Source organism: Nycticebus coucang, chromosome 3 (genome assembly GCF_027406575.1).
Source record: "Nycticebus coucang isolate mNycCou1 chromosome 3, mNycCou1.pri, whole genome shotgun sequence".
Taxonomy (NCBI): Eukaryota; Metazoa; Chordata; class Mammalia; order Primates; family Lorisidae; genus Nycticebus; species Nycticebus coucang.
Genome location: NC_069782.1, coordinates 23,281,059 through 23,293,419, shown reverse-complemented (window position 1 = coordinate 23,293,419; position 12,361 = coordinate 23,281,059). Strand labels below are relative to the sequence as shown.

Genomic DNA, 12,361 nt, shown 5'->3' with positions numbered 1-12,361 from the left:
CTGTCAAGTGGGCTGGGTTGGTGTATTCTGGGACCAGCCAGCAGGCTGGCGTGGTTGGAGAGGAGTGAGTGTGGGGAGTCCCACAGGAAAGGTGGGCGAGGGGGCTTGGGGCACACTGGGGACTGCCTCCTAGGCCATGGTGAGGACTCTGGCTCTAACTCTGAGATACGAGCCAGGGTAGGAGTTTGAGCAGTGGTGTGATCTGACCTAAGCTTTAACTTAATCACCCTGGAATGGGACTCAACTGGGAATCCATTGAAAAGGGGACCAATGAGAAGCTTTGGCAATAATCTGGGCAAAATGCGAGGGTGGCAGCCGGAGAGGTTGTGACAAGTTAGATTCTGGAGATATTTTGAAGATAAAAGTTAATAGGATTTGCTGATGGAGTAGATAAAGGTTGAGAGAGAGACAAGGCAAGAATGATGCCAAGGTTGTGGCCTGAGTCCCTTGAAGAATAGAGCTATCAAGTGAGATGAGGAAGATTATGATAGGAGCAGGTGTTCAGATGCAGAAAGCTTAGGATGCCCATTAGATGTCCAAGTGCAGATGCTGAGTAAGGGAAGGATAAAGGGTCTGCAGCTGGTGGGAAAGGCCATGCTGGAGAGAGAGATCAGAGTCACCAGTGAGCTGATGGGATGTGAAACCACAGGACTGGATGAAATCAGCAGTGAAGCAGGTGGAGAGAGAAAAGACGGGAGGCCTCAAGACTGAGTCCAGGGCAGTCTGGAGGTTAGTGGGAGGAGGAACCAGCACAGGAGGCTGAAAAGGACCAGCAAAGCCAAAAATGACAGTTTGATGAGTGCATGGGGCCAGCGTGGGCTCCTTTACTTAATGTCGTTTGGGCAGATTCCTGTATCCATTTGTCTCTCCCCCCATCTGTCTTATATACATGCCTTGAGCATCTACTATGTACCAACCACTGTTTTAAGCAGTAGACAAAACAATAAGTAAATACATTTTGGTGGTTAGGAGAATATGGGGTCAACAGGTAGTAGGAAAAGCCCACAGCAGCCGTTGTCTGTAAAATGGGGGTCTATTCCTGCCTTGGGGCTGTTGTGGGATTCAATGAGATACTCTCATCTCACTGCCTGCGTCAAGACAGTGCTCAGCCATCTGTGGTCATTTGGGTCCACGACAGCCCGACTGCCATCTCTGCTTCCAATCCTGCCCTCGGCGTGATCTTTCCAGAGTACTCATTTGAATCGTGTTAAATGTCTCTCTTAAACACTTTAACCGTGTTGACAGTTCTCTGCTTCAAATCCTAGCCTTGCTCTGTGCTCTCTTCTGGAGCTTTGTGTGTGCTGTTCTCTTCTACGCTATCCCTCTAGTTCAATTCCCCCCCCCCCTCCACTCCTTACCTTTCACATATTCTCTGAGACCACCCTCAAGTGCTGCCCTACCCTCTCCCAGCACTCTCCTGTCTTGGAATTGCTTGTTTCCTCAGTGGGGTCCCCAGTAGCTGACACACTCCAGAAGGCTGGGCCTCAGGGAACCCTTGCTGGGTGTTGAGAATTACCACGTTCCCCTGTGCTCCTCCCCCATTCTGTGTCCTCCCTTTCCGTGGAGCTGTGGTGAGGCCGTCAAACGGAGATGTACCACATCACCAGCGTTTTCTTCATCTTCCTGTTTTAGTTTGGTATTTTACTGCGAAACATCAGTAGGGAAAAGTAAAACTTTACCTGGCTAAAGGAGGTTTGCTACCAAATCATATGGAATGATTCAACACATCGCTGGAGTTTTTCAGTCAGCAAGTACGGCTGTTATTCAGCAAACGCTTTATATTATTATAATTTACTTACAGACCTTTACAGAAGAAGAAAATGATTTTGTCATAATTCTTAGTCTGTAAAGATTATCATGGGAATAGATCTTTGCTCACAACTCCTCCACTTAGGACTACGAATATATTAATGCTATCCAGCTATTAAAGCACCTGCATTATAAAATCAGCTGCTCTTGGGCCATGAGTTTAACTGTGGAAGAATTACTATGTATGTTCATGTGGAGGACCAGAAGAAGTGGGTCAGAATGGGTCCCATCAGAGACCAGGCCTCTGTAGTCATTTGACATCAACAGTGACTTGCTCTTGAGTTAGACAAGATTGTGGGAAAACCAGACCTGGGGAAATTTTCATTTCAATTATGATTCAGGGGAATGAGTTGCTGGTGCTCACTGTAAATTCATTTATGAGGTCAGGCCCTCAGGATTGGGAATACTGCTTATCAGATGGAAACGAATAGAAAATCTGCCTCTATAATTTCCCACGACCCAGGGCCAGAATATGTAACTAGAGAGGGCATTCGAGGCCTGCATTTGGGGCTGGTGGTTCTGAGCAACTGATCAAACTGGAAAATAGTTGGTGCTCATTACTAAGGTGCCTGTTCTGAGGAGGGGAAGATACGTCCGTATTCATCATTCACATATTTACAACCTGTCCACTCTAAACGGCCCCACCCACTCTAAACGGCCCCGCCCCACCCCTGCTCCATCTGTCACCACATTTTCCACAGAGGAAAGAACTAAAGCCCCAACTAAACCCCATAGATCCAAATACGATTTTCTTTATAGAAAAGCCCAGACCCACTAGGGTGTAAGTCGTGTGTCAGTTACAATCTCAAGTAGGATACTCCTGTGTGTAGTGGGGGTCACGAGACTTGGGCTTCAGCAGCTGGGGAAGATCATTCATTAGTTTATGTGATGATTTTGGAGATGTTCTTATTTCTAATTCACTTTCAATTAGCTGTGATTCTGAACTCACTACCTTGAGTTTATTGCCCTGTCTCTGTCAATTTCTGAGACATAACAAATCCTTTTTAGGAAGAAGGAAGGGGAGCTACTATGTTTTGAAGGCCTTTTACGTGCCAAGCCTTGGGCCAGGCACTTCCTATACATTATTTAATTGAATTCTCACAACGGTGCTGCAAACACTTATCTCTTTTTTGTAGGTGTGGAAACAGGTGCAGAAAGGTTAAGTCACTGGGGCCTGGCAGCTCAGTGGTAGAGCTGGGTTTTCGGTCGAAGGCAATCTGCTTCTCTGGCTAACACTGCCTGCACCTCCCCACTGACACCCTTGGGCTGGAGGATCCGGGAGCATCACCTCAGCTCTGCATTCCCCTCATTCACTACTCATTTCACGCCTCCACTTCATGTGTCAGGATGCATGCATCAGTTCCGACCTCAGACACCTCTACTCCTCAGGACCTCTACCTTTGGCGTCTGTCTCTGTGGAAAATGCTCTTTGGAAGAAGCATCTGGGGCCATTCTGAAGGCAGCCAGTGGACAGCAAAGGTCGGAGGATACATTGGATTTGCCAGCACTTAGGGCCACTGCCCAAGCTGCTCTCAATTCTCAGATGATTGAAGGCCTGAGCAGGGAAGCCCTGCTGTGCCTTACCCTTGCAGGAGCTTGTTTCTGCTTTGAAAGATCCTGGGGTCAGTGGATCTCTGTGCTTTCTTCTGCCATCTGATCTCATCTCCCCTCTTCTCCTTGGTCTTTCATCTGGTAAAGTGTAATCCCTCAGAGCCTCCATTTCCTTTCTGACTTGTCAAGTAGGGAACAAACATAATACGCAGGGATTTCGTGAGATTTAAAAACATATGTCAAGCATCTGACATAGGTCTGCGTAAACAGCATAATAATTATCTTTTGTGCCAGTTACAAACCCCCATTCCTGTGCTGCCCAAATCTCCATGGTTAACAAATGGGGACCTTGCTGCTTCTGCTCCCTGGGATGCACCTGTCGCTGGGCATCCTCCTCTACGTACCCTCCTCCTACGGCTGCTGGCTTTCAGGAGGCAGACATTGCTTAGCAGAAAAGCTGTCATCTGCTTTCTTTTGAACTGTTCCAAACTTGATTTTCTTTGGGCTATGCACACCAAGCGATGGGGAGGGCTGGGATAGAGGGGAAATGACCTTGGCCTCTCTGTTGGGGCCTGTGGCTTGGGAACCTGGTGGCATCTGTGTGACTTTGGCTGTCAAGTGGATCTAAGTTCAAATCCTGGCTGCGCTAATTTTCCAGCTGTGTGACTTGAGCAAATGGTTTAACCTCCTCAAGGACGTACTTCCTAGGAAGCCTTTGGTGGGTGGAGCTACGTGGGCTCCCCAACTTCTCAGGGGATCAGAGGGCCTAGCACACCCAGAAGCAGTGCTTCTAACAATTTGTTATATCTGGAATTACCTAGAGAATTAAAAACTTCCCCAAACCCAGCCCTCACCCCGGACCAATTAATCCAGAATCTCTGGAGGTGGGACCTAGGCATTGCTAATTTTTAAAGTTCCCCAGGTGATTCCAGCGTGCGATGGAAGTTGACAGCTGGGACCTCTGCACTCGTCCCTGGTGCCTGTAGCGCAGTGATACCTGTGCACACCTGCTCTGCCCATGGCATCCTCAGCAGTGTGCTGGACAGCAAACAAAAGTTTGGTGTGCATATTAACACAGCTGTAGGGTCTTTCGTGCTCAGATTTGGTGGTTAATACAATTCCTGATACTCCCACAAACAAACCTGGTGTATAACAGCATTTCAACAAATATTGCTGACCCCTGAATCTCTGCCTTCTATGCCCACTCACTCCAGTCACAAATATGCTTCTCCTGCCAATGGGAAAATGTAGCTGTGAGGCCATTGAAACTTTGTCAAATCCCCGAAAGTCATAAAGGGACTTTAAGAGTTCACAAATAAGTGATGCATGGCCCACACTCAGGCCACAGGTGAGTTTGGTTTGGCTCACCTTTACTTTTTGCCAACATTTCAAAACCCAATGACTTTGCATAAAAAAGTGCTTATTTCTGGCCAGAAACAGAGTAAGACCCCCATTTGCACCAAAAAAATAGAAAAATTAGAAAAATTAGCTGGGTATGGTGGCATGCCGATAGTCCCAACTACCTGGGAGGCTGAAGTGGGAGGATTACTTGAGGCCGGGAGTTCAATACCAGCCTGAGCAAGAGCAAGACCCTGTCTTTATTAAAAATAGAAAAATTAGCTGGGCACTGTGGCAGGCACCTGTTGTCTCATTTACCCAGGAGGCTGAGGCAGGAGGATTGCTTGAGCTCAGGAATTTGAGGAATTAGCTATGACGAGGCCACTGCACTCTAGTTCAGAAAACAGAGACCCTGTCTACAAAAAAAAAAAAAAAAAAAATCCGTATTTCTTAGAAAACTCTTGTCAATGAAGGGTCTTCATTTCTGCATGCCAACTATCACTGGAACTCAGCAGCAGCTGTCCTGAGACAAGGCACAGCCCCAGCCCGCCCACTCCCGGCCTCTGGGCACCCCTTGTGGCATCTGAGTTTGCAGCCTGCCCCACAACACACACCTAGAAATGGCCTGCTAAGATGGAATTGCTAATTCTCTTGTACTGCTTTTCCAGTCTCACTGACTTAACACGTTGGGATTTTTTCTCTCACTGAAAAGTGAGCATGCACTTTGGAGACTCAGAGAGAAATGAGCCTCAGATGTCAGGAAGCAGCTGATGTTGTCACTTCCTTGGGGGCCTCTTGACTTTCCTCACCATGTGCCTTATTGCCACTTGTGAGGGAGAGAGACTGCAGACTGCAGGCTGCTCCGTGGGGAGCAGGTGTTGGGATGCTGGATTGAAGCTCTGAGATGTCCAGAGGACAATTAAATTGACTGTTGAATATGGATGGCTCGGAATGGTTTTTATTACCATGTTCTGAGCTGACTGGATGTAAAAGCTGACTCCATCTCAGTGTGCTATCACTGTGACAAAGAGACATAACTTGAGATTTTGTAAATGGCAGGACTCAGAACACACGCGTTAGCTCAGCTGTACTGGGGGGTCTGTCATCTGACACCCACTCTCCTCTGCTGTCTGAACCCAGACAGGACCCCTGGTGCTTGCAGCTACCACCTTCCACCCAGGTGACCCCAATGGAGCTGATAAATGGAGGGTCTCATTTCAGCCTGATGTCTGAGTCTTTCCATTACTGGTCATTAACTTCTCTTGGAAATCAGATGCCTCTGTGGCTTCTACAAATACAGGGCTCTCGGGTTTTGAAGAGAAAGATTATTTGTAGCTAGGATTCTTTTTGAATTGCACACTGAGTGTAGTATGTTGGATTGGGACCAATCACCTTTGCAGAAGCAACTCGAAAATGGTGCCATGCGGATCAGAGGTCCCAATGAGCAGACTGGGTTCAGCTGAAGACGTGAAACAGTTGAGTGGAATTGGCATTTTCCAGGTTGGCACCAAGGTTATAGGGATAATTTAACCACAAAAATAAGTTCTAGCTCACAGTTACTAAAGGCATCACACAGCATACAGGATGGTGATTGGCCAGCAGGTCTAACTGAGTTCCCAGTGTGCTCTTGGCCTGCTTTGTAAATGGTTTCTGTGGGAAGCAGGATTCTGTTGCTGGGCGGGCAGATGCTGGGGTCCATCTGCCTAGGAGAGGCACAGACAGCAGTTACTAAGTGTGGGGGAGTTAGGCACAGAGTGTGGAGTGGCCACGGGACCCTGATGCAGGTACACTTTGAGCTGGCCCGTATTTCTAACTGTCAGATTGCTTAACTTTTACAGGAAACATACTCAGTGAATAGCCTATGTAAAAAGAGAACTTAAAAATTTATTATTCTGAAAGGCCTATTCCATATAGATTTCCGAACATGGCCATTATATTCCATTTCTCTGGAGTTTCTGGAGGCCAAACCACTTATCACATTTTCATTTCTTTTCAGAAATAGCTTAGAAACAATGTTTGAGAATTTGGCCGTGTGTTCTTTATCTAAAGCCTGTCTTCTCCATTATATCTAAATATTACTATATCTAAATGTCCCAGTGATATTCCTAAGTATTCCAACTTGGAAAAAATCTGGTAAGCCTTGAGAAAAATCACTCCCATGAGTTATTAATGAACTAACCAGGCATAATTTTCATAGGGTTCATTCTGTCAAATTTATCATAGAATACAACTTAATAAGAAAAAAATAAATGGAGAAACTGAATTCAAGTTCTTTTTTGAATAACATTAGCATTCAAAGACACCCCCCCCCCCCATGGTTATTACAGTTAGTGGTGTGTCAAATTTTTCCTTCAAGAAAATTAGCTAGAGATTCCCTTCTTTAGAGCATGGGCGGGCTGGCTCTCTGTGTCTGTCCCTGCTCTGGTCTGTGGGGCTACCCTCTGTGGACCTTCCGGCCTTCGGGGGGTTTAGGCAATGCAGGGGGAGGAGTGGCTCCTCTCTGAGGGTCCCTGTAGCTGGCCATGTCCCTCACCTGGGGGGCAGCCCCTCCACACAGCCCGTCTCACTGCCTCTCAGGCGGCTGCCAGCTCAGGGATACCATGTCCCCTCCAGATTCCCGGCATGGTGCCAACCTCTCTGCATGAGCCATGTGTTTCATACTGGGACCATTCCTGATACAACTTTTGACCACAGCGAGAATAAATAAGAGGATTGCTGACCTCTTGGTGGTCAACCAAGGAAAAAGAGGTCAAACTAGTCCAGGTGAAGCATTCTAATGAGAAATCCCAGCCCAAACCCTCCTTCAGGAAACCTGCCCTTCTCAGTGTGAATCTCATTCCCCATCTCAAGCTAGTTTTAGCTCCTTGGTGTTCAAAACCCCTGGTGTTCTGCATATCAGGCTGGGAGCAGCCTGAGATTGCTTTGGTGTGGGATTCTGAGGGTAACGGACTTGGATGGAGTAGCAGGGAGTCCCCCAGAAGGTCACCAAAGGTGGGATTGAGTCAGGGACTGCAGACACCTGCAGCTCTAGCATGGCCTCATACCGTGTACCTGGCAGCAGGCACTTGGCTGTAGGAAAAATGAAAGGGCTGATGATTACTATGTAATATTTCTCCAAAACACCATCCATCTTGGACCATAACGTGATCCAGTTTGGTGATCCTTTCTCCTTTAAAAGTTTCCATTTTGGCAGTTCCTCCTTACAATTCACTTCAATATTTAAACAAAGACACTGGGGGCTTTGGGCTGAAATTCAAGCTTCAGAGGCCAGTGTCTCTTTCTCAGACTGGTTGAACTTGGAAATGAGCAAATTTTCTCAACGATTTTGCCAATTAAAAAAGCTTCCTTCGCTGTGGGTGTTGAGGAGGTTGGGCCTTTGGTTCTGTTCCTATAGAGTGGGGAGGTACTCACAGAAGGATGCCAAGCACTAGTGGCTGTACAACTTCTGTTTTATTTTTGTGTGCTTTTTTTATAGGATATAAATAATGACAAAAATTACAAAATTTATAACTGGAAGCCCAAGCTTATTTACACATACGCTTCGGTTTCAGCAAAGCCTCCTATTTACTTTGCTCCTATACAATTTCCTTTTGGTACCATATTTTAGTGTTATTTTACTCTCATTTTACTACATACATATCAACAGTGAATTGGCAAAATATATACAAGGAACTGTTCAGTTCAAGTAATTTAATATTGTATTAAAATTCTTCAACACTGAACTAAAACCATATACATTTGTCAGTTTGAAATAAAAGTTAGTTATTCTTCAAAACTCACCAACTGATGAATGTAACTGATAATCTCGGGTTTAAAATAATATCAGTTAATTAAAAAAACATTAAGACAATTCCACAATTTATCAATATCGCTATAATGAACTTCAAAATGATTCACAATATGGTCGGTTAGAACAATATACATTAAAATGTTATTTTTTTCTATAATGATATTGGTACTGTTTATATAATTTGATTCTACATAAATATACATTATGGTATCATACAAATACTCCACAGAGACATTAAAAAAATTAAAATACCTTAAAGAAATGTAAGTAAATTTTATTTAATCAAATAGTAAGCAAACTTTTTTTTTATTTGTTTCAAGAAAAGTTTTATTACTTTGGAATTTCTTCTTTTTTTTTTGTATTTATTTTTTCTAGAAAAAAAATTTTTGCAATAGAATTTTATTAACACCTTTCTCAAACAAGGTTTCCATGACAGAAATCTTGACAGCAGGAGCCCTAGATTGTTTGATTATTTTTTAAACATGTTCTTTAAAACACTGTGAAGATTAAAAAAACCATCTCTGCAGGCTGAAGGCTGCTCAGCAATTGTGGCTCTCCCGCTCTGGTGCAGGCTCATCCGTATTTTGCTACCCCCAAGCCAGCCCTCTCGGTGGTAGGTGTGCAAATTTAGTTACTTGAAATGAAACCAGAAACATTCCTCACAACTCACCTAGTTTTCTTATCAATGCATTAATGAAACGTTCTTTTCATAAAAATATTTAATACAAGACACATTTTTTTCTGTGTATAATAAATTCCTCTGTTTTAAATCACTCTTGAATTTTGAACCAATCCTTAGATTTAAAGGTTTTCTTTATCTGACACAGGTGATGACATAGAAAATCCACAAATATAGAAATTGGGAAATGGAATTTCCTGGCAATCAAGGGCAGGGGTGTCTTTGTTCTTTTGCATTAAAAGATAACTTGGTGATACCATGATTACACAGGTGCTTTATGGGGGAGGGCAGCAGTTCTGTTCTGATTTTACCTTTAAAATTGCTGAGCGTGAAAACTATCTCCAAGATTTTAATGCTTTTAGGCAGTATTAGAGATCTCTGTATACTTTCTTTCTTTCTTTTTTTTTTTTAAAGAAAAAGCGTTATCCCCAAACAAAGCAAAGCAAGTATGGGGCAGAGTCATTAGAAATACCTTGGGAGCGGTAGGAAGGGGAGTTGGGGCATCAGGGAAAACCCATCTCAACTCACGCCTCTCAAGGGCTGCGACTGGAAAGTCTGGCGTTTTCCGTCACTGGTGCAGAAAGAACTTCCCCAGGAATGGCCAGTGGCCTTTTGCCCATGGCAAGGCCACACAAACAGAGCAGTCTTCCTCCTGGGCTGGGTGGACACGGAGGCGAAGGAAAGCCTCCGGGACCGCTTGGCGAGCAAGGCACCGCGAGGACAGGAGGACGGCGGGTATCAGAAAATCGTGGTTTCATACTTGGTATTAATTCCCCTCTTGGCTTCCTGTCCTGGCTCCACAATCCACGGCAGATTGGCCAAAGTCTTTTGCTCAGATGGGTCGATCTGCTTTAAAACAGAAAGGCTGATGCCTGTTATACGGTCGTGTTCGCTCTTTGGACACACTTTACTGCGTACGGACTCTCTGTAAGGTACCCAAAGCGTGAGAGGTGATGAGACGGCCCTTGCCCTCGAGGGTACACAGATGGGAAGCAGAGACAGATTTCAGCCCTGAAAAGTGAGCTCCCAGGGGAAGTGCTAGGAGAGCTTCTTGGAGGAGGTGAATGAGGCCCTGCCACTCCCTGGCTCTCACCCTCCATGGTTCCCCATCCGAAGGAACCCCAGAGTCCTCACCACGCCTCCTGCACTGATGTCATTTAGGTCTGGGCTCACAGGTCACTTCTCCTGGAGGCCTTACCTGTTGCTCCTTCAAAATAGCAACTCAATTTCTTTGCTCAGCTTTTCTGTGTCACCATACTTAATGTCCTATACATCATACCATGTTTATTTCTTTTCTTTTTTTTTTGCAGTTTTTGGCCGGGGCTGGGCTTGAACCCGCCACCTCAGGCATATGGGGCCTGTGCACTACTCCTTTGAGCCACAGGCGCCGCCCCATGTTTATTTCTTCATCCTCCATCACAATGTGGTGTGTTGTGAGGGCAGGATTTTGTCCATTTTGTTCACTGCCATTTCCCCCACACTCAGAAACCTTCTGGCAACCCCGTAAATAGTAAGCACACACTAAAGTCTTGTTGCATAAATGTTATTTAAAGAAAGAATAAGGGAATATTTGACTAGAAGGGTGAAGGACCAGCAAGCATTTACCCTGTGAAGCTGGGAGGAGGTAACGTAATTTGAGGTAGAGGGACCAGCATGGGCAAAGTCCCAGAAGAATGAAGGCAGACCTTTGTCTCTCACTATAGATGAAAATCCACTCAAAATGAATTAAAGACATAAATGTAAGATCTGAAGCCAGAAATACTAGAAGAAAACAGGGGGAAAATGCCACAAAGCATCAGTCTGGGCAAAAAGTTTTTGGGTAAGACCTCAAAAACACATGTAAGATGGCCAGGTGCAGTGGCTGATGCCTATAATCCTAGCACTCTGGGAGGCCGAGGCAGGTGGGTTGCTTGAGTCAGGAGTTTGAGACCAGCCTGAGTGAGAGCGAGACCCTGTTTCTGAAAACTAGCTGGGCATTGTGGTGGGCACATGTAGTCCCAGCTACTTGGGAGGCTGATGCAGGAGGATCGCTTGAGCCCAACAGTTTGAGGTTGCTATGAGCTGTGATGCCATGGGACTCTACTGAGAGTGACAAAGTAAGACTCTATCTCAAAAACAAAAAAAAAAACATGTGCAAGAGAAACAGACAAATAGGAGTATATTAAACTAAAAAGCTTCTGCACAGTAAAAGAAACAGTCAACAAAGTGAAGAGACAACCTACAGAATGGGAGAAAATATTTGCTAATTATCCATCCAGCAAGGGATTAATAGCCAGAAAATAAGCCAAAAACCAAATAATCCAATTACAAATATGGGCAAAAGACCTGACAAGACATTTCTTAATAAGATATACAAAAATAAGATATACAAATGGCCAACAGGTATCGGAGAAAATGTTCAACATCCCTAATCATCAGGGAAACGCAAATGAAAACCACAACGAGATGTCCTCTCACTCTAATAAAAATGGCTATTATCAAAAAGACAAAAATTAATGGATGCTGGCAAGGAGGCAGAGAAAGAGGAACAATCACCCGCTGTTGGTGGGAATGTAAATTAGCACAGCCACTATGAAAACAGTACAGAGATTCCTCGAAAAACTAAAAATAGACTACTGTCTGATCCAGCAATCCCATTGCTGGGTATTTATCCAAAGGAAAGGAAATCGGTACATCAAAGAGATATTTGTATGCCTGTGTTTATTCACTGATGCCTGTGGAATCAACATCTAAGTATCCATCAATGAATGAATGGATAAAGAAAATGTGGTGTATACACACACACACACACGCGCGTGCACACTCACATACACACGCCTGATGGAATATTACTCAGCCATTAAAAAGAATGACATCCTGTCATTTGCAACACCATGGATGAAACTGGAGATCATTGTGTTAAGGAAAGTAAACCAGGCACAGAAAGACAAACATTTCATGTTCTCATTCGTAGGTGGGAGCTGAAAAAGTGGATGTCATGAAGATAGAGTGTAGATTTCCAGAGTCTGGAAAGAGTGGGTGGGGGAGGGTGTGGGAAGAGATGTCAGTGAATGTGTACAAATAGTCAGATAGAAGGAATAAGTCTTTGTATTTGATACAGTGAGCAGACTATAGTGAACAATTATTTATTGTATATGTCAAAAATAGGCAGAAGAGTAAATCTGGAATGTTCCCAACACAAAGAAGAGATAAAT

The 12,361-nt window shown here is 44.6% G+C and overlaps 1 protein-coding gene across 19 annotated transcripts in view; it reads right to left on the bottom strand.

Annotated features, from left to right (window-relative positions):
- Positions 1 to 12,361, bottom strand: part of ANKS1B (ankyrin repeat and sterile alpha motif domain containing 1B) — a 1,177,049-nt gene that overhangs the window by 385 nt on the left and 1,164,303 nt on the right. For 10 of the 19 annotated variants that reach the window (XM_053582555.1, XM_053582558.1, XM_053582541.1 and 7 more), the window contains one exon: positions 8,374 to 10,016. The exons of 2 other annotated variants lie outside the window; for them this stretch is intronic. In XM_053582555.1, coding sequence (XP_053438530.1) covers positions 9,906 to 10,016 — 111 coding nt within the window. In that variant the 3' untranslated portion in view covers positions 8,374 to 9,905. Of the gene's footprint in view, positions 1 to 8,373; positions 10,033 to 12,361 lie in introns of those variants that run through there. 7 more of the 19 variants (XM_053582557.1, XM_053582559.1, XM_053582542.1 and 4 more) reach the window with 2 other exon arrangements.